This window comes from Tetrao urogallus (genome assembly GCF_951394365.1).
Source record: "Tetrao urogallus genome assembly, chromosome: 5".
Lineage (NCBI taxonomy): Eukaryota > Metazoa > Chordata > Aves > Galliformes > Phasianidae > Tetrao > Tetrao urogallus.
The window spans coordinates 49,918,237-49,940,809 of record NC_136818.1 but is presented as its reverse complement, the minus strand read 5'-3'; the positions used below and the strand labels follow the sequence as shown (position 1 = coordinate 49,940,809).

Genomic DNA, 22,573 nt, shown 5'->3' with positions numbered 1-22,573 from the left:
CGTGCCACAAACTCACCAGATACTCATTTACATTACCTAAAATCATTATTTACTGCATTATAGTATGTGGCACAGGATGAACCCATTCACTTGTATTTACTAACACCTTTTAAGAACATACATTCATTAGCTCCAGCATCTAATATTCACAACTGTAGAAACTGACTTTCAAATTTTATAAGCATTTTGTATCATAAAAATCAAATTAAAATTACCTCATTCCAAACAGGATTGAGTTCACTGTCAATTTTTTTTGTTTTCTTTTTTTCATCTGCAAAGACAAATAAAGAATGATCATTTGATTTCACTAAGGCATTACTGGTACCAAAATTTTTCCTTTGATTTCTCAAAACAAAAAACTTGAGCGTTAAACCAAATTTTTCAATTCTTTCTGCCCCCTTCCAATATCTGCACATCTTTCAGTCAAAAAAACAATGTTCCTGGGCAATTTTAGAGGTTGCTGAGGCTTTTTATTTTGTTTTGTTTAAGCATGGCTAGACCTATTCCCATAAAGTAAAATTATTGTTTAGGTACTTCTATCTTTTGTGACTTTTGAGCACAAGTTCAGTACTGATGGAATAACACAGACTAAAAAGCCTGGAGACACCTATGTGGTGACCTCATGGGAAGGAACTTTACTAGTTAAGGCAACAGGTTGCACACATACCAAATCTGTATTACACAACAGTGTAATTCCGAAACAGCATCACTTGAAAAAAAAAATCTTAAGGTATTAAACTGTCAGCATTTTCTGCTTTAAATGAGCAAGTATTAGCAGAAGTAAATCTGCATTTAAGAGGAAACAGTCCTTCCAGAAAAAAAAAAAAAAAAAGAGGTTTCCAGAGATCAAGTGTTTTCAGAGGTTACATGTATGACTTTATTAACAAATACTTCATAGTAAAATTTGCACTTGCTTAACCTACAAATGCAAGAGGAATTGTCAGTTTCTTAGACTGTGGTGTTTCAAGTTCCTTCTCTGGCCAGGAATACTACAACTAACTGCTGCAGAGGCCCTCTGCAGGCCCCCTCACCCCTAAGAAAGGGAAATACAATTCTGTTGTTACAGAAGGTTCAAAGCAAGTAATAGTTAAAGTTTTAGCAGGCATACGGCTCTGCTGGAAAAGATGTCTTGACATAGCACTTGGGAGTACAGAAAAATACCAGCAATCAAGCAGATCTCTAAAGAGAAATGCCATATAATAGTGTTAACATATATGTGCATCTCAGCAAAGTCAGTATCCTAGCTGCTGATCCGTCAGATGCTCAGCCATCTCAAGAAGCCTACATTTTAGACAGACTTTGAGTTAAAGAAGTACAGTAAAGCTGGTGACACTTACTACTTGCATGTTATGTCTGTACTTTCCCAGGAAAACTCCGTAAAGGTCTGGGAAGCAAGAGCAAAGATATGCCATATGGGCAGATTCATATACACACTATACAAGCAGAAGCCTGCAGTGACTGCTTCTGTTGGATGAGTGTACTGTACTGGGAAAAAAAAGTCATCCCATAATGTAAATTGCGAGAACTGACTTGCATTTATGCAACAGGAATTGTCCACAATTCATACAGGATATTGACTCACATCACACCACCAAGGAAAGAGCATTCATAACCTACTATGCTTCAGACTCAGAACAAGGAACTAAATACCATGCTAATAAGGGAAATCCACTTAATATAAAAACGTTATCTAATAAAAGACAAAGCATTTTGAAATCTGGATATCCTAAAATGCCTGTGGCTTGGAATTGATACTTGAAGACCTCCTACGAATTGGAGCCAGGGAAAAGATGTTCTCAGCGCCAGGGGAAAAAGGAACAGTTGCAGCTGTTTGCAAAGGAGACGCTGAATCACAGATCCTGAGAGAACTAACAAATAAAAGTCCTATAATCCCTGTCTAAGCTCAAATGCAACTCTGTAATGTGAGGAATGCCTTGCCTCTAACATCAGGCAAGACAATTACTGACAGGGAGTAAAGTATTCCCACTCTGGACTATCACTTTTCATAAAAACAAGAAAGTGAGATTTACAATTCTCCACTACCTGTATGCATATCCTAGACTGTTCTAAGAGAAAACATCTTGTGTTGTGCATTTATATGAAAGTTGGATGAAAAACACTGGGAAGCAGTGCATACATTGGTGTTCTGCTGCAATTTTAGTCAGTCTGAGCGTAGCATTTATATTTCTTAGTCACATATTTTCTCCACTTTCTTCTTTTTTGCAAACTTTCTATTTATTACCATTCTTATAATGTACTGCTTTTTTTTTGTTGTTTGTTTGTTTCTCTTTAGACTGTAAGAAAAACACCTTCTTCCCACCAAAGTTACCTTGCTAAACACGTTATTGCCAAGCAGGATAGGATGGACAGCCCAGTTATAAGTTCTCAGTCTGTCCTCTTCTACTGGTAACAAACCCACTTACAGCAGCCAAGACTATAATGCAACTCACAGTATGTTCTAAGATGGGGCCTGTCATCATTTTTAGCTTGGTCCTATCAAGAAATAAGAGTAAGAAATGATAATGGATATGAATGTGACACTCCACCTGTTTGTTTCCTTAAAAAGTAACTACGGCATTCCTGATACCACAGAAGAAATCTTTCTTTGCTTTATCTGGAGAAAGGCACTATGCTACTGCAGGTTGTTCATTCTTCACTGAAAACATTTCAGTGCAAAAAGAACTTTGTGATAAGTCAATGAGATGACAGCATTTAAAAGATTCATTCAAAGATGAGCTGTTTAAACAACAACTGTTCCATCATTAGAAAGACAATCACAATACTACAAAACACCAATGCGTTTACACTTGCGTTTACAACCCCTACAACAGCTGGTGTTTTTAACAACTTCAGCGCGTGGGGAATAGCAGAAGCAAACATTATCTGCTAAAACAATCCTAATCCTGAGATTCAAAAGAGCATCACAATCCACTACACCTCATTTTCCACAGAACTGCTGTTAATGAAGAATTAAGATTTCACAGTAGTAGAAACAGAGCCAGCCAAGCAGAACAGACCTCCAAAAGCCACAAAATGAATGTTATTTAATCTCTGCAAAACAGAAGATATACATTTTGTGAATCATTACATTCTAATAGACCTTTCTTTTGCACACTGAAATACGAACCAATAAATGGCTGCGGATCTGCTGGAAAGCTCTTAGATTAGCCACAAGTGGAAGATGACATATTCAGACAGGCCCAGTTAAACTGAATACTGTTTCATGGCGGTTTTTAATGAATAAAGATAAATGACAGTCAAAAGGAGGGAACAATGTATTAAAAGTCCTAGACCTGACTGCACATATGAGCAATTACATCAATTTTTGCTTCCAAAGACGAATCTTACATATTTTTTTCCAACTCAACATATTTAACAAGAAAAAAAAATAATACTGACATAATCATTATCACTTCCTGCCACTTCAGCAAACGACAACACTTTCTCATTAGTTTGACAAATCATTTATCTTGCATAAAATAACAACAAACTCAGAATTCCGCAGCAACAGCAGCCAGTTCCAGATGGCCATACTGGTTTACTCTCGGGGCGTAGCTCTCTTTGAACAATGAGCTGATCGTAAGGTAAATAAATGAAATGTTCCAACCCGCTGGACTGAATAGAAATGTGCAAAAAAATGTCAAATGCTTACACAAAAAGTCTTTGTTGTAAATAAAACATCCCATGAAAACAGATGCTTATTTCCTCTTTATATGTACTTGGCACCACTTTATTAATTGTGCTGGCACTAGATAGTCTATAACTAGCTTAGATACACAAGTACTGATGAAGTCTATTGAATAACAGATAAAACTACAGTAATGTATGCAGGTTAACACCAAGCGTTCTCAGTTACTTCCATAGTAGTAGCTGTAGGGCCATGGCCTTTTCTTCACAATAACAGCTGTAAAGATCTAACCTTGAAAGATACTGAGAAATCATCTAAAAATCATTGAACCTTGACACCAGCAAAGGCTATGGAAAGCTGAAGTCTGAAACAGCTAAGGAAAAAGCAACATTTTAATGACATGAACTTGAAACTGGTGTGGGGGAACTGGCTGTGCATAAAACATCTCAATAAAGAGCCAGAAGTTCAAGGTATTTCAGATATGATCCCTATTTCTTCGCATTCAGCAACCAGCTACTTCAACTGCAAACTAAAGCAGAGCTCCTCAACAGCCCACACGAGCCTGACACTGCTCACCTTACACAACTCTGCTCAGAAAGCCAAAATGCTGACCTCTGCTAGGTAATGCAATGACATAAAAGAGAAGTGGCAGGTATAAGGATAAATTAAATGCCAAAATTGTGAGGTTAAATTGAAGACAATAATTGACCATGTTTGTGAATATCAATAATGCCAACTACAGAACATAAAGTACAAAAGTAAACTCATTCCTTTAATATTTGTCACAAAATTCTTGTGTTAGGGTACTAACATCAATACCAAAATAAGTAAATAAGCGAATTCTGAAAATTATATTTACTAAGTACAACTGAATTGTGTTAGACAATGTAGTAAGAACAGCAGATCACTGGCAGGATTTAAACAGACACTTGAGGTACAAAAGAAGAGAAGGAACAAGGTAGTTCTATAGTATGGAACTACAGGAACAGAAGTAACACAGAAAGGCAAAATTGACACAAGAAAGCAAAGAGAAGAAAAAGAAGCTGAAAATATGAATAGCCCCTTTGACAGGCTCAGCCCTAACACATTGAAAATCCAAGACAAACTTGAGAACACGGAGCAAAAAAAAGGAAATGGAATGATATCATGTCTTTTTAGTGCTAAAGAATCTGCAAACTTTTTATTTTGGAAGTTAAGATACTGAGTACCCACTGTCTCTTTCTATTCCAGCCTCCAGCAAAATGTCATGATTTCATACTTGGTTTCTGAAGGCAGTAAGCCCTTTCAATGATTAATGACTTCATGCTTTAAGAAATACCATTCTCATTTCAGGGCAGTTAGAAAACCAGATAACTTTGCCACAGTTTCATCTAAAAATCCAAAATAGTTGGTTTCTGCAGGGTTTCTATACCTTTAAGATAAATCAATATTTGCAATCAAGTTCCTTTAGTCAAGACAAGAGAGGAAATGATAGCAATAGATAAAACACATGGCAAAACAAATAATAAAACACAGTAAACTTCACATATTACGAGTGATGGCAATAGTTAAAACATACAGTTTTCATATATTACATGTAAATGCTAATTATACCAGTTTTCTCCCCGTCCCAGATGCATCTAGCCATTAAAAATGCAAAATGTGGTATCCGTTCTTCATCTTTAAATTAAATAGTCTCAAAATTGAAACATTTCAAGTGCAAATCATCTTGTTAAAAAAATTACCCTAGCATCTTCAGTAATCGTACTGCTCTTTTACATACTGGTAATATGGCAATAAACAAGTCAACAACTAAAGATACAGTGCTGCAACAGTGGCACTGCTAGTGGACAACAGCTCTGCAAAATAAAGGAGTGATTGATCAGAGGGTACTTTTAGATATCAAAATTAAAAATCAATCTCTGCAATGTGGCTGGGTTTTAAAGCAAAGGGCTCATCTTCTGCAAAAGCCCATAATCTGCATCCCACGACAGAAGTGCAGGAAAAAAGCAGTGCACTCCACCCAAGTGCAACCCACGCAGGTAACTTCAGGTTCTCTAATTAAAGTTTTTCCTAACAGTACATCAGAAGTAACTTCATGCAAACGTGTTTTTACAGATTTTCTAACTCTTATACAGGACACTATCCTTAAACGTTCAGAAGGGAGGTCTGCGTATGACAGCTTTCCTTACCTTTAAAAACAACGGAAACGATCGGATCTGGCTTCCCGAACTTGGTTTTGGGGATATTGGACGCAGATTCTACGATCACCCGGAGCATCGCTCCGAGCCGTCACTGAACGCAGAGCCACGTAAGTAAGCTGCGGGCTCCCAGGCGCAGCTCAGGGCGGCAGCGCGAGCAGGAAGAGGCGGCAGGGAATGGCACGGCACGGCCGGAGCTCGGGGTGGGTCTATGACGAACTGCTCCCGAAGGCTATGACAAATTCAATGCCTGTAAATTGACACCAAGCGCCGCGTTTTTTTGCACAAAAGGAGATCTGACTGGTGAGATCCAGCGACAGAAAGGGCAGATTTTTCGGTGCGCATCAGTAACCAAGGCAAGCATGAGCAACGTATTCAAGGTAACTCCAGCAGTCAGGATGCATCGCATCTGTCTCTACACCAAGGCACTGCATTCCATGGCAGCTTTTTCTCCGTTCCTTTTTAGAACTTCGCAGTCCGACCGGACGGCCCCGCGGCCTCGCGCGCCCCCTGCTGCCAGCTGCGGGATCTCCGCGCGCCCAACGAGGATCGGCCGCACAACAGCTGCGCTTGGAACGGACCCAGCAGCAGCACGCAGCGCACTTGCTGCCTCCACACACGGCCACCCAAAATCACACCGTGCGTTGTGCAGGCGATTCCTGAACTTTGCCAAGAAGGATGTGCCAAGCTACTGCCTTCGCTGCATTTAATGCAACGTATTTAGTAGATATCTCAAAAAGGCATGACCAGAAGTCATAAGTAAAACTGTACAAGAATTAAGCAAATATGTGCAGTGAACAACCAAGACAATGAGACCCTGTGTATTGGAGGCCTATATCTTAAACACAAACACATGCAGTAAACTCCACTAAAAAAAATCTTGCTAAAAATTGCTTGGCAAGAACAAGAACTCTTTGCTCCAAGTTACCCCATCCTCAGTTTTATCATAGTTTTTCTCAGCTATGAGCCAGATGTAAAAAAAGAAGTAGTTCATGCTACTTCTGCAAAATCTGTGTTTTTTAAGCGGAGATGAGGGCAGCCAACAAAACAGCACAGAATGAGTCCTCCACAAAGGTCAACCGAGTTTTTATGTGGGGACCCACAGGAACTACCTGTAACTTATTATTTTTGAAGCTGGTATGAAACTTGCTTCCTTTTTCAGACGAATCACAGCATTGCTAAGGTTGGAAAAGACCTCTAAGATCACCAAGTCCAACACCAGCCCCCACCCTCCCCCCACTGACCATGTCCATCAGTGCCACAGCAACACGTTTCTTGAACACCTCCATGGACAGTGACCCCACCACCTCCCTAAGCAGTGCGTTCCAGTGCATCGCCACCATTTCTGAGGAGAAATGTGTCTTTAACATCCAACCTGAACCTCCCTTGGTGAAACGTAAAGCTATTACCTCCCCTCCTATTGCTGCTACCTGGAAGAAGACACCAACCCATCCTGCCTCCACCACAACTTCTTTTCAGGCAGCTACAGAGAGAAGATGGCTAGATTTTAGGTAGCGGTGAGGAATCCAAGAGAAAAGAAGCAATGCAACATGGCACATTCAGGAAAGGTGATGAGAACAGAAGGACTGTAGCCCTAACTGGACTCAAAGAACTTGGATAAGCACTACTCTAAGCCTTCTAGCCCTCCTGGCTGCCACTCACCTTCCTGTCTGAATGCCTCACACAGAGCAGGACAGCCACGCTTAACAAGCAGCACGTGGAGTGCACACCTGTCACCAGCCCACATTGTAAAACCACCTTCTCATTACAAACTAAAAAATCCCGTTAAGCAAAAAATTAATTATGACTTTATACAAGAGAAACAACCAGCAGCATACCCTACTCAGCTCAGCTCCAGGTGTGCTGGTACAGCCAAATGAAGCCTCGCCTCACTGCGGCCAGGTGTGAGTGCAAGACCTGGGGCAACACGGGGTGAGCAGAAGGCCCCACCGTATTGGCCAGGCAGCTCTGCCACTGCCGCGGCAGCCAATGGGGAGCCTCCTCTCAAGCCCGCAGCAGCGCATGACCGGCCATTAACGGCCACCTGGCCCAGGGCAGCACGTGCGCCTCAGCCTCGCCCCTTCGCCCCGCCCCTTCGCCCCGCCCCCGCAGAAGCGCTCGTCAATCCCCGCCGCCGCTCTATTTTAACCCTTGGGGGACGCCGTAGCTCTCGCTTCACTTGTGAGGCGGCGTAGGCGGAAGTGACGATGTCGCAGCCGCGGCATTCAAACTCCCGGAAGCGAAGCAGGGACTGGGTGGGGCGGCCGCTGCCCTGTGCTGCCCGGGTCTGTGGGCCGCCTGGTTCCGCCGCAGGGGAACCGTGCTGCGGGTGTGGGGCTCTGCGAGAGCTGAGAGCCCTGTGTCGTCTGAGCTCCCTCAGAGCTGCGGGAGAGGTCCTGCTAGGGGGAACGGTCTGCGTAGGCGCTGGAAAATGAATTCCAAGACGGCCAAGGGCGTCATTATTGGCAAATGGGGCTTAAAGTCCGGTAGCTCTAGGCTAGAGAGCGATCTCGAGAAGTACAAGCAGGAGAATGCAGCCCTAAGAAAATCCCTGGAGGAAATCGCCAAAGGCAAGGGCCGAGCAGAGGAGCCGGAGCGGAGCCGGCTGCTGGAGGTGAGGGATGCGCTGTGACGCTTCTGTCATCAATTATTTCCCCGTGATGACTGAGCAGATAGTCTTTTATATTGTTAAATATAAAGGCTCGAGGCCGGAGCACTACTGAGTCTGTTTGGTCCTGCCCTGGTGTGTCCAGCTGACCTGAATGCATCGGGTCCTTTGCATGAACGAGGCTGCCAAGCACCTTCTCATCCATGGGTAAATAAAACTGTAACTAATTCCTCATGTTGTTATTCTACACTCATTTCAGAGCAAAAACTAAAACACTGCTACTTCCATGTCTTGTAGTCCATTAAAGGTAAACCTGTGACTGCAGAGAAAGAAGTTATGCTTGATGTGTGGTGCTGTCAGGCTTTCCAAAAACACTGGGAAACTTTCAGTGGACTCTCAAGGAATGTACTTAACGGGCCAGGCACAGTATTTCTGGGCTACTTCTTCATAATGGTTTTGCTGTGTCTGTGCTGTAGTGTCAGTTCTGATGCTAGTTTAAGTACTAGTTATGGCTCATTGCCATGGCAAATTCCTATTGTGTATTTCTTGTGTGTGGTGGAGTATGCTGTTTGCTGAATGTTGGTTACTTAATAGCTAGCTACTAGTTTACATGTGGACAATTATAGGTATACTTAAGTATACCATTAGGCATCAATGTTCTAGTTTCAGTGAGTGTTGGGTGTGGTCACTGTGGTCATAAACCACTCCCTGAGGTCTTATAAAACATGAATGCTTCAAGTTTCTCTGCCACCTTGTAATGACTTGATAGCCACTTATAGGATTTCAGCTTCAATATTTCTTGTGGGGAATTACTTGCTATTGTTACAAGTTCTGTGATTCTGTGAAATTTAGCTCTGAGGTATCTCAAAATTCTAATGCTATTCAAGAATTTACTGCGCTAGAAGCCTACCTAAAAGTCAATGTGGGGGGGAAGCAAAATGTTCTTTACTAGATCTTTAAACTAAAATGCTAGGTAACTTATGAAAAAAAATAGCATTTTTCTCCTGAAAGCTCTATTAGGCTCTTGTAGGTTGAGTAATTGTTGCCTTAACTTATATAAAAAGTTCAATTGCTCCTCAAAAACTGCTTAATATCTTACTGATGTTAAGAGAAGTATTAACTTCTTTTTGAATTGGAAATGCTCTAGAGTGCTTACAATATTTATTCTCTAAGGCTCATACACCATAGTGATTTGTATTCGTAAGCAAAGCTGCTTACCAAGTCTGTGAAATGTAGTTCTCTGCATTATTTTCTTGATTCACCTGCTATAGACTTACAATCATTTGAAATATTTCAGGTGGTTGCTGTAGCATTGTCTGTTTTACTAAAATAGTAATATTCTCAGGTAACTAAAGGTGAGGAGAATGTTTCAAAGTGAATATCTTAAACTGCTGTGCATTTGCTAATGTTATTGCTATATATACAGATTTTTTTCTCCTCTGTGTCAATTCTTTGTTTCATTCAGAAAATTCTTTGTCTTGAAAAAGAAAAAGAAAAATACAACCATCTTCTTGGAGAGAAGGACAAAGAAATCCAAAACCTAAGAGACAGACTTAAGTCCAAAAACAAGAACAGTGAAGTCTCCTTATTACACAGTCAACTAGAAGAAAAAATGAAGGAAGCAGAAAGGAGAGAACTGTTACTTAGTTCTCTGTCAGAAGAAATGAACCAATTAAAATGTAATTTATCCACTATTACTGTGAAATGTTCTGAGATTGAAAACAGAACTGGTAGTTCTAAGGCATCCCAGGTAAGCATTAAGGAAATATAGTAATTGTTTACAGGTTAGACTTGCAATTTTAACTCATTGAGCACCTTTATTTGTTATAAAATGCAATTTTTAATCTTACAAGTCTTCATATAAGATTTCAGCATACAACACAGCAGGTGGCATCCAGACTGAACACTAAATAAGTCAGGAAGTACAACTTCTGGTAGCACAGCTGGGAAGACTTCTGTGCTGCCATGACCTCTTTTCCTTGCGCAGGCAGGTATGACTGGTGGTATGGTATGGATTCACCTGCTATTGCTTTAGCAGACAGTGTAGCCTCCATGGATTTGTGTGCTCAATGAGTAATCAGGGTGGGAAGGCAGCAGGAATAGGCATGGGGCCTTAAAGGAATGCTAAACTCCCCACCTACTTAACTAAGGGTAAATGGAGAGAATACCTTTCTCCTCTCTACTCTTGTAAATCTTCATTTATTCTTGGTTAACATGGCATAATGCATGAAAAATACTTCAGTGTAACAGAAGATAGAGTAATTTTCCATTTAAACTCGTTAATAGCTGTGGTGTCAGGCACTTTGTTACTTTTACGAATGCATTTTGTTCGCTCTGGTTGTTTTTTCACCTATTACAATGCTCTACAGAAAATTCAGTATTGTCTCAGTAGGGGGCACATGGGATTCAGTACTTGAAAGCAGCTCCTTTCAAGTCTCTTTCAGCTTGCAACCTGTAGATGGTGCTAGCTCTCCAAGCTATATAATGGAGTTGAGCAATTTCTAGAAATTCAGCTTTTAACAAATATGTTAAGTTGGTGGTTCGTTTAATCTGTTCATTTTCAATTATAATACTGCACTATTCAGTGGAATACAAATATGTATTTTGGGAAATAAACACATTACATCTAGCGGTATTATGCCTAATTCCAAAGCACTGAAGAGTTTCGGAGAAAATTTTAAACTTGCATTCATTCAGCATGGCTTTTATGCTGTCCCTGTCAATGGATTTATTTGTCTAGTAATCACTGCATGGATTTGTAGCACAGCAATAGCAGGACTGCAACTCTGAACAGTAAGTTGTTTTGTGTGGACTTTCCTTATTGCATCTAGCATAGTATCCTACAGGCAGCACAAAGTTACGGTTCAGTGGCAGAGCACATAATATTCTAATACACATAATATTCTGACTCTGCAGAAAGATTTAGTGGCATACCAAGATAATAGGTCATTAAAAAAAAAGTAAAGAATCCTGTAGCTTGATTTTGAAGGATGACCACTTCCTTTCTGTACTGAGTCTTCAGTTCTCAGTTAAGGAGTTTTAAGCAGGAAGTGTATCTTTCAATCTGAGGTACAGAACAGGAGAATTAAAGAGTAATTACTACTTACCTCAGCAGTGAGGTAAGTGTTCAGCAGGCTTTTTTCTAATGCTAGAAAATTACACTCTTATTTTAAAATAACTTGTTTGCAACTGGTCATAAAAGAAGCCCGAGGGAAGGCATTTTGCACTGTTATAAATTGGATTCTGATTGCCAGATTAGATATATTAGTAGAGGACAAAAATGTTCTTAGACTTTCTTTTGAATGTTTTGAGAAAGTTGAGAGCAAATTGAGTAATGTTTCTTAAAACTGATAGGTGATGCACAAGCAGCAGGTGTACTCTGAAGTGGAAAGAACAATTGTATGAGAACTTGAAGTGGTGCAGTTTTCACTGGTGCACAAGTTCTAATATTTACAGAAATAAGAATCTGAACAGTTGTGGTGAATCTAAATCCTATTAGAAAGAGCTGAGCTTTAATAATTGTGTCCAGCTTTAAAATCTCTTGTATTTTTCAGTCATGAAACTTGTTCTAAATCATATTCTGCAAAAACAGGAATACTTTAGCTAAATCCAACTACATTTTTCTAATCTCCATTTGTGTCCTTACAAGTTCCCTCTGGCTTATCTACACAACTTTGAAAAGCTTTCTGTTGTACAGTGAATAAACAACATATTATGAAGAAGTTTAAATGTTTAGCAGATTCTCAGTTCTACATGGGGCTAAAGAACTGTGAAACTCATACTTCAAGTGCTCTGCTGTGGATCGGGCCTTGGGAAACTCATATGTCCTTATGGTTCTGAGCAGACATCCTTTTCCAAGCGTTTATAATCCTATGGTTATCTCAAAGATGTTTAAGTTCTCTGGCTTCCCCCAAGAACTCCCATAGGTCTGTTTTATTGTCAAACTGCTATAATGAAGACATGAAAATAGAAAAAAATTACATTTTGTTTTTTAAGTAAAAACTGTAGATATTTGAGTTCTTCAGAAGCTGTCCTGTACCCTTCAGATCTCTCAAGACAGAAGTTCAACCAAAAGTGGTGTTTTTATGAAATGTTTTAATGTAACTGTTATTCAGTGAACTAAATTGAGATATGTCCTGTATTTTCCAGGAGACTTAAAAAAAAAAAAATCTATGTAATGTTTTGCCATGTAATTTAGTTCCTTCTTAAAATAGAACATAGATTTTCTTTTTTAATTCAAGTGTCAGATAAATGCATCTTAAATTTTAAACTACTCTTATGCTAACCCTGGGATTAATAGTTATACAGAACTAGATATGCTTTTCTATTTTAAAGAATGCTAATTGATTGCTCTTTGTCTGTAGGAAACAGTAATAAACTGCCCTGGATCTCCAACTAATCTTAGTGAAGTTGAAAAACAGCTAAAAGATGTAAGTTCCCCTATACAACATTATATGTAAAATCATGTATTGTATAAGAATGTAAATGATCACCATATATATTTTTGGTTAGAATGGGACCTCAGAGGGTATGGTAGAGGATACTATCAGATAAAGCTGCTAAGAAGATATCTGACATCAGACTGTAAGTTGTAGTGTTAGCTTATTCCACTGTATTTGACCAAACGAAAGGTTAATTCATTAAATTTTTCAGTGATTTCCCTTTTCCAGTAAACAAGCCAATCAGAATTTAATATTGCTGCTTTTTTAACTTATGCTCAATAACACCAAGAAAGGTTTTATTAATTATGCAGAAAAGATTAATGCAATTTGCAGGAAAACTAAGTAGCTTTTCTTTAAACAAATGTAAAACATGTAGTTTTTCCTCTTTCGTTAAGAAACAAGGTGAATAATACTTACAAACCTGGTGAAGTACTAGAGGCTTTTTTATTTTTTTTCCACAAAGGCTCTTGAGAAAAACCAGCAGTGGTTACTGTATGACCAGCAACGTGAAGCATATGTCAGGGGACTGCTGGGAAGGATCTTGGAACTTGAACAGAGATTGGAAACTGTTAGTCAGCAACAACCCAAAGAATCTAATGCAGAAGGTATTGATTTTTTTTTTTTTTTCATGAATGACCCAAACCATAATTATCTGTAAAATACATTTCCTATAAAAGCAGTGATCATTGACTTTCTTTATAATATTTTGCTTTATTTGTAAAACTTCTGAATTTCTTTGTTTCCTGTTTTTTAGTTGTTACCTGATCATTTCCTCTTTTTCCTATTTACTTCACTAAACATTTTTTTTAAAAGCTTTGACAGTTTATTGGCTACCTTTCTGCTTGCTGAAAGTGTCGAGGCAAATATATGCATATCTCCCATCCTTCAAAGTACACAGCCTCCATAAAGAAAGCATTAAGAATTTACTGGCTAGGTGTGTATCAGTCTGTTTCTTTCAAAATAAATATTATAAAAATGACTCAAGCCTGACATGATCTGTTCAGATGAATAAAGAACATTTGGCATCTGTGATAGGTTTTTGACACTTGTCCAAAATGTTTTGCAATAATGGGTCTGGTTACCTCTAGCTTACTTCCATGTTGTGGAGTTCCTCATTAAGCACCTTCTCTGTAGCATGTATTCAGATTGACTTGAGTCATGCTTGACCAGCTTGTAGGATAAAATTAATTTTGAACAGAAGAGCCAGAAGGAGTTGGCTTCCTTTTCACATCAAATTATCAGTTTCATACTGCAGCTGATCTGCAAGGTAAATATAGAAATAGGCATGTAATTACTCCAGGTGAGGATAGTTCTATGGGTAATTACCATTTTGTAATTAATATGCAGTGGCTTTGTTTCTATATTGCTGCTGGTAACCTTACAGAAAACTGTGAAATGTTACTTTTTAAATCTTTAAGAGTCTATGAACAGTGTATTGGAGGGAGGGCAGCCTGTAGTAGCTCACCAGATGAAGTAATCAGAGTTACTATGGTCAAAGCTTTGTCATGAAAGCAGCCAAGAAGCACAGAGTGAATGTTCCTCTTTGAGCAAATAGAGAGCAGTAGAAATCAAAGCTTAAAAAGCTAGCTATATGAATTGAAAATGTTTTTTTTCCAAGGAAAATGTTGACATCTCTCTGAAGAGCTCATTGCCCTGTAAAGGAGTATTGCTAATAAATTTAAGGCTTAGCATCAGGTGGGGAGTGTTGAACATTCAAGGAAGAAACTTTCCTTAGTAGTTTCATTTTGAAGAACATGAGGGAAATTTTCAACAGGAGAAGTACACAAGACAAGAACTTGAGTACCAGAAATCACAAGGGACTGTGAATGACAGCATTCTTTATTCTGCTTCTAGGTGTACTTTATATTATGAATTTCTATGGAGCACTTTTTCCTAGTTAGTTTTTTCTTGGGTCGAGAAGCGTGAACTATTTGAACAGTGATTTAAGCAAAGGTCGTTAGCTAAGAAACAGACATTCTTCATCAAAAAACCTACTTCTTTTTCCTTTAAAAGCAATGTACAAGTGATCACGTACAACTTGAAGACAACAGATATTCCATTTCTGTGTGGTGATAGAGCAGAACTTATAGAGACCCCCCCAGGGTGTCTCTAGGGAGAAAGTAATGATGGAACCTTGACTAAGGAGTGTAAATTGAAACATGAGATTCTAGTGTCTTTTGATCTCTGTTCTGATGTTTCAGTATAATGCATGATGCTGCATAAGAACTATTAGTGGGACCATACAGCTCGTGTAGTCAGGACAAATGCTGTAATGTTGCTATAACAGTTAGTGAAGGAAGTGGCTGTAGCACTACATGGAAGCCAAGTTGCTATTTTCCAGTAACTATCCTTAAAGAAGGATAGTTACTACTTTGACGTTTATAAAGCTGTTTTGATTTAGTTTGGTGATGATCTAACCTGTGTAATATGCTAAAATGTCAATTTACATCAGCGTGCTTCAAAATGCTACCAAGAGTTTGGTGCTCTGCTTCTGAGGTGTTTTTGTGTATTCTCTCCTTATCTCATTAAGGACATCTACAAGAAAAGCAAAAACATTATGATCAGCTCTTAGAAAATGCAAAGAGTGATCTTGAAGCTGAAAGATGCACTGTAACCCAGTTGAAATGTGAACTTAATGAGTTAAAAAAGAAGTATGAAGAAAGGCGACAAGAAATAATGAGCTTAAATGCTTTACTGCAGTCACAATCTGTTGAAATGAAGGATCAAGAAAACGAAAACAAAATTAGAGGAGAGAAAATACAGATACTAAAACAAGAAAATGAAAGTATTAAATTACAGCTACGAGAGGAAAAGAAAAAGTCTGAAGATCTCTCATCTCAGGTAAGCAAATTAAAAACTAAAGATCATTAGCAAAGAATCAAGGCAGCTGGAAAGCCATACTTCATCAGAACAGACTGTCACTTGGTCTGATAACCGTTATTTGTGTTCACCTATACTCATATCCTCCTTGTGGTTAAAACTGAATCCTTTCATACTGGTTCAGTGATCTGGTTTTGTGAAACTTACTCATTTAAGCATGAGTTTGCTTATTTCAGTAGTACTGTGGGGGCACAAAATGGAGCAGGAGAATGGATCACAGGTTTTAATTAAGCTTCATCCTCAAGATTATTGGTGAATGAGAACAAAAAAGGTAAAAAAAATCAAGTTTAATATGTTATTCTATTTTGTGGTCCAAAGTGGAATGTAACTGGTATTTACTATTAGCTGTAGTCTAACATTTACTGGATAAACAGACACATCTCCCTGGATAGCGTCTCCAACTGACTGCTGCAGCCTACACCAGTTTTTTTTTCCTTTTTTCCCCCCCTCAGATCCCATCCTCGGTTTTCTGTATTATGCCAGGGATAAAACATTATAAAGTGCATCTCACTACTGAAAAGCAATGTGTAGATAAGGGATGCGATGGAACTTCAACTATTGCTGTCTTGGAGACAACTATGTTAGAAACCAATGACAAGAGTTCTGTAACTCATTACGGAGCTCAGGAAGTTGCCTGTGAGGCAAGCTGTTTGTTATGCATGGCTTGTGCTGTTGCCTCACCTGCTGCTTTTCTATCATTTTCTAACTGTTTGCAGGGCTTGCCTGTTTCCCAGAGAGTAACTTATGAACAACGTTATTTAAGCCATTATGTGAAGTTCTTGACTCTTCCTTTTTCTTTAGCCCAATTACTTTTCACTACCTATCTGGCTGAGCAGAGTTGGAAAAACAGCTTATGTTGTATGTTAATGTTAAAAATAATTCAGTGCTTATGTTTTGTTTGGAGTTGTCACAAGGACTCCCTGCGTGGACAACTACAGTGGGTAAATTAAAGTATTCCTGTCAGCATTGTGGTGCTAAATAGAACTTTCTTCTGGACATGAGATCGTGGCCATCTCTTAGATAAAGAGAACCTGGCATGTTCTTCTTTATGGACTATACTCAGGTCATCCAAATAAGATACACTTTGTACTTGGTGGTCAATTGAGCCGAAATTTGAAGTAAGATGTAAATCAATAGGCATTGATCTAGGCTAAAACTAGAATATCAGACTAGCTCTCTAGATGCAAGATAGTGGTTATTAATGGTTAATAGTAAACTGTTACTTCGTAATTTTTCAACAGAACAAAAGCATTCATTTTAAAAGTTTGGTATGTCCTGTAAATGGAGGATATCTTATAAATGCATTTAGTTAATGCCTTATAGTTGAGTATTTTCTAACTTTTCAGTTCTATTTAAAGTAAGCTAAACTGCTTATTAAAAACAATAGCATGTTGTGTTACATAGGCTTTTTTATACATGTATTTTTCTGTTCTGCCAATCACCTGGGAAAGTTCAGTTGGTTTTTATTCCTCTTTATTTTTTTATTCAGTAAAATATCAATCTACATTCTTCCCTACTCTGTACCGTAATAACATTTTCCTGGGGGTTTCCCCAGGGAAAGAGAGGTATTTGAATCCTGTTTGGCTGCTGTAAAATAGGCATGTGTTTTCTGCTGGCACTGGAATACAAAAGTTTAGTTCCATTGCTCCTTGGGAATTTTTTCTTAAACTTACTGTGCGTGGAAATTGCTTGTTTTTCTGCCTTGTAGGTACAACTTCTTCGTAAATCATTGCTCAAGCAACAGGAGGAACACACTAGGATAGCTTTGTTGGAACAACAGGTATGCAGTTACATGTTTGGATGTGACTTGATTTTTTTTTTTTTTTTTCAAGAATTTGATACTTAAATTGTTTTAGAAAGTCTATGTGCATATTATACTTCAAACTTAAGAATAAGTAGTATATTAAAGTAATAATAGATACTAATATGCATCTCTGGGTGATCCCTCTGTGCTTCTAAAAATTCTTGTGTTTTCTGGAGGAAATCTGTAAGAGGCTGCAACTAATGCTACTTTCTGCACAATCATTATTTCAAATAAATACTGCACAGCCTCAAATTAGGTCTGGGAAACATCCTAAAACCAATCAGCTCATTGAAACTTGTAATGTGCAAATAACTGCATTGCCATCTGCTCTCTGTTTTTTCAAGGAAGTTTTAAGAGATCTCACTTAAATCCTTGAGAGAAAATGTTGTATGTTTGCTAAGCTGTGGTATAGTGTTGCCCTTAGTTTCCTTTCAGATTGCTACAACAAAGATCATGGAGTAGAAACTGGCATTTCTGGGGGTAAACTTCCACTATATGCTTTTCCAGAAAATCTTCAGTTTAGGAGTGTGAGACAGATGAAATACCCTCCAATCAAAATAACTTTTAACTCTACCTCTAATTATTAATTGAGCATATTCCACTGAAATGAAAGCAACAGATGATTTTAATGTATTTTAGGATATGATTATAAGTAAAGCTTGTTTTAAATACATAAAGAGGGAAAATTGCCCTCCTTCCACCGCATTCTTGATAATTCTACTTTTACATCTTTTCCCTTTGTGGGGTTGCAAGATTCAAATATGCACTGCAGACTTGGAGAATGAGAAGCTTGACCGCCAGAACTTGAAGCATCAGTTAAACAAAATCTTTAAGGAATTGTTCAAGGCTAGGGAGCAAATAACTCGTCTTGAACCTCTGGTACGTATTGAGTAACTTGCAGGAATTTTGCATAAATGAACAACTCCTCACCCAGGAGGTCTTCTGTTCATGTCATCAGGCATTCACTGTAGTTGCTCACATCCATTAACTATGCAGTCCAATGATGCAGAACCCTACATTAGCTAGTTAAATACAAATTCTGTTACAGAGAAGTGATGCTGCAGAAGGAGGTGCAGAATAGTCAGGTTCCTCAATAGAGAACATAACTGTGTTGTCACAATGTATCTCTAGTTTTGTCTGTTGTACAGAAACAGGAGTGTAGTATGCTTCTACTTGAACTTGCTGCTAGTCAACAAGGCACAACCCTTACAGCTGAATCCCTCTCCCCACACCCTATCCTGTACCTCTTACATGGAATGGATGGATTACTAATATTCATCCATTTTCAGAAAGATCTGTGTAACTCCTAAGATAAAAAGGGATGTTAGTATTGTCTGCGGGCCATGTTCTGCTTGCTACTTATATAATCCCAAGGAAAGCCACCTAGATTCCACCACTGGTTTCAACAGAAATTTAAAAGGAAAGATTAAACATCAAGCAATCCACTAATCTGTTTGCTCTGTTGTATCCAGAACTGCCTCAGTCTTCAGCATAAATGTATTTTGACTGTTGGTGTTCCTGGAACTCTGTTAATGGTCTTGCAAAATTGTGATAGCTGAATAGAATTGAGTCTGCAGTTCTGGACTTATTTAAATGAGGTTCAGAAGAAAAAAATTACATGCCTGTATCCTTCATTAGATCAGGTTTGAGGCTGCCTTGCTGCTTACAGAAAAGATAAATCCTACAGCCACTAACAAGTTGCAGATCAGAGGAATTCTGTCTCATAGTTGCTGCTGCTGCCAGCAGAGGCCACTAGAAAATCCAGCTGCAGGAGCAGCTGAAACTTCTGCAGGGCTGCAGTGTTCAGTTTCCCTGTGCTGAGAAGTTGGATGGATAGCTGTTGGGTCCTGTTGTCCATTAAGGGAAAGCTTCATGCATAGAGACTGTAGTTCATAGCATCAGGTGGAGAAGGGAAAATTAAGGAGTTTAGGAAGGAAATTAGGCAGAGGCAGCATCCTGTGTAGTGCGGATTGGTGCATTTGATTAAGGGGGGGGGTACTTTATGAATGGCTAGAAAGATTGTTGGATAAGAATTCTTTGCAAAAAGGAGAGATTTCCTAAGTGTAGGTGTAATTGTAAATCATGTTGAATTCCCTAATACATATATGGCATGTTTTTAGAACTTTCAAAGGAATTTCTAAAATAAATACAGTCTTCAGTGTTTGATTTTCATGAGGCTTGTGGTCCTGCTGTAAGAAAGCTTCAGTCAGTGTTCTTTATTTCCTTCATTCTTCCCTTCTGTCAGGCTTCTTCCCCCTCAAGAATACAACAACAATACACAACCCTCCAACCCTACATAGGTAGACAAAAATGCATTAAGATCTATGTGCAGTACTAACACTTCTGCAAGTTATGTTCCATTGTTCAGTATTTAGGGTGCAGAAATTTGGCTTTTTAATTAGAATGTGTATGAAAGTTGTAAGATGGCCAAGTAGCTGCAGATCAGCAATGATAATGTGTGAGTTTGAAGCTTGCTGTCATAGCTTCTGCCATGGCTTTTTTGTTATACCTTATGAAATACTCTGATAGCTGCTGCACAGTGTTTAAAGTGACAGGACTCATGTTTTCCTTCAGTGGTTCATGAAGGAGAAGAGCTACTTCAAACTAAGAATATAAGTTAAATACTGCTATAATGTAATTGATGTGCTCCATCTTATCTGCTTGTACTTAATGAGATGTTGTAGAAAGCCTGTGTTAAGTAGCCTGCAGAAAAGCTACCTGCAATCTAATTCAAATGTCATATGAAAATTATTCAACAGGCCCATATTGCCCCTTGCTATTAATGCAATAGCATAACTGCATTTAGCCATCTTCAAAATTATGTCCTTAGTGCTGTATGTAACATGTAATTTGTGCCACCAAATATGACCAGAACCTCATTCAAGCATGCCCCAGTTCTTCACTAAACCTTCTCCTTTTTCAGAAGCTCCAGGAGTCTGGACATGTGGAACCACAAGATTTGCAAGCTGCATTTGAAGAGAAGATTGCAGCATATGATAGTAGTCCTTCCCAGAAACATTCAAATCCCCTTGATGAAAGTTTCCTTGAGTGTCCCAGATGTAAAGCGCAGTATCCAACAAGCAAGCACAGAGAATTACTAGCGCATATTGATTTCTGTACAGCTTAAGCTCCAAATGGACTTATTTGCTCTTTATGCACTGCCAGTATACTGTTTAAAAAGGCAAAATATTTTTGTAAAACTTTTCTTTGAAGGCTAAATGAAGGACTTTCTATTTCTGTTCAATGAAAACAGTAATTTATTTGGCATCAAATTTTCCACTTGACTCTTGTGGAAATAGTCATTGTATTTTTGCTTGCAAATGGAAATATCTGTAGAATTAGGGCTATTTTCATAGAGCAAACTACTGATTTTTTTTTTTTTTGCACTATTAAAAATGAGAGCAGTAAAAATGCACCTACTGTGTTGGATTAATACTTGACATATCCAGTTTTGAAACTGACAGAAAATGGAGTGTTATTGTTTTGTGATCACAGCACAATTCTCTCAATCTACTGTAGACCTGGGTTTGTTGTATTTTCCTCATTTTACCTGTAGTGAAGTCTAAGTCATTGTTATCATGAGAATGATTAAATTAAGGACTACTTGGAAGGCAAAAACTAAAAAAAATGAACTTCTCTTACAATTCTATGGTTTGCTGAGACCAGCAAATTACCTGCACACAGACTGTAAGATAAATCTATCCCTGGTGTACTGTTTTGAATTGCTAGCCAGTGTTACTTTGTGCATCTGACCCATAAAGTTCTCCCTACTCTTGAATGGTTAAGCATTATTTTTAAATATAGGGGTATTTTCAAAGTTGTTTCCAGTTACTATTGTAATATTGCATCATAGTGTTGTTAAAAGCTAATACTTAAAGAAAGACAACAATTATGTCACCACTTCTCAATTTCACTGACTGTCAGGCTAATCTTTGTCTCTGACAATTTGGCAAGCAAACTGTGCTTCAGAACCCTAAAGTTTTTGTCATGATGGAAATTCTCTTCATTTCACATCTTTTAAATTTGGGATAACCATGCTTTTCATTTCAACCTAATGACCTTAATCACTTATTGAACTATTTTAGAATTTTAGGTTAGGTGTCTTTTAATAACATATTAATCAGCTAGTACTCCATTCCCAGCTGTATATTCAGCATGGTTTCTGCAATAAATTCTGATCTTTTATGTATTATAGATGAAATAAGTTTGCCTGCTGCAGGTCTTCTCTGCAATAATTTAGACTTTCTTAAATTAGCTTAAAATGCTTTCTCATTAAAGCGGGTGCTACCAAGGAGGACCAAAAGACTGCAGCTCATTAGCTGCTCCGTTATTTAATACTAAATAGAGGGGATTCCGATAAAGTTGATAGCCTGATATTTTTTTTAAAGTGCTTTGTTATTCTAACACCTCCTCTGGATTTTAATGTGCTTAGGTCTATATATAATAACCTATCTTATGTTGCACTTACGTTGGTGCAACATAAGAGAATGTAATGATACATTTGTACAGCATTGATGTTGTTTGAAAAGTAGCAAAATGAAATTCTTGAGTGTGGAAAGTCTTACTTTGAATGCACAATCACCAATTTGTTATTACTACCAACCATAGAAGGGCACTCTTGTTCTTTCATAAAGCATGCAGGTCATATCACTGTCTCTCTCCTGTGGTCACTGGAAGTGAAGAAAGATTCAAAGACTGAAGTTTTTTTTTTTTTTTCCTGAATGTAAACAGGTCCTGTAAAAGTTCTGCTGCTTTTCTCTCTTTTTATGTCTACAAAAGGTGGGTTTCTACCTAATGCTTGTCTTACTGCTAGGACTTAGCTGTAAGTTTAATAATTAAGGCAAGAATTCAAAAAAGAAAAAAAAAAAAAAGTGCTGGTATCTCAAACACTTTTGGTATTCCAGCAGTCTATTCTTATGTCTATTTCAAGTAAGTGAATTTTAACACAACTGTATTTCAACATTGAAAAAACTCTGAAATCTGCATCATATGAAGATGTCAGTCTAGGAAAGCTTATGGATTAATACAGCA

At 38.2% G+C, this 22,573-nt stretch overlaps 2 protein-coding genes across 3 annotated transcripts in view; one reads left to right on the top strand and one right to left on the bottom strand.

The window, feature by feature from the left end:
* Nucleotides 1–5,887, bottom strand: part of MYOF (myoferlin) — a gene marked incomplete at both ends in the record, with an annotated part of 65,830 nt that extends 59,943 nt beyond the window's left edge. For both annotated transcript variants that reach the window (XM_079536075.1, XM_079536076.1), the window contains 2 exons: nucleotides 216–271; nucleotides 5,800–5,887. In XM_079536075.1, coding sequence (XP_079392201.1) covers nucleotides 216–271; nucleotides 5,800–5,887 — 144 coding nt within the window. The remainder of the gene's footprint in view (nucleotides 1–215; nucleotides 272–5,799) is intronic.
* Nucleotides 5,888–8,239: 2,352 nt separating this feature from the next.
* Nucleotides 8,240–20,669, top strand: CEP55 (centrosomal protein 55; the record flags this gene model as incomplete). Its single annotated transcript, XM_079535637.1, has 8 exons — nucleotides 8,240–8,422; nucleotides 9,882–10,166; nucleotides 12,781–12,846; nucleotides 13,322–13,463; nucleotides 15,389–15,699; nucleotides 17,447–17,518; nucleotides 18,296–18,421; nucleotides 20,466–20,669. 8 exons carry the CDS (start codon nucleotides 8,240–8,242, stop codon nucleotides 20,667–20,669), a joined length of 1,389 nt encoding a protein of 462 aa, XP_079391763.1.
* Nucleotides 20,670–22,573: the final 1,904 nt, after the last annotated feature.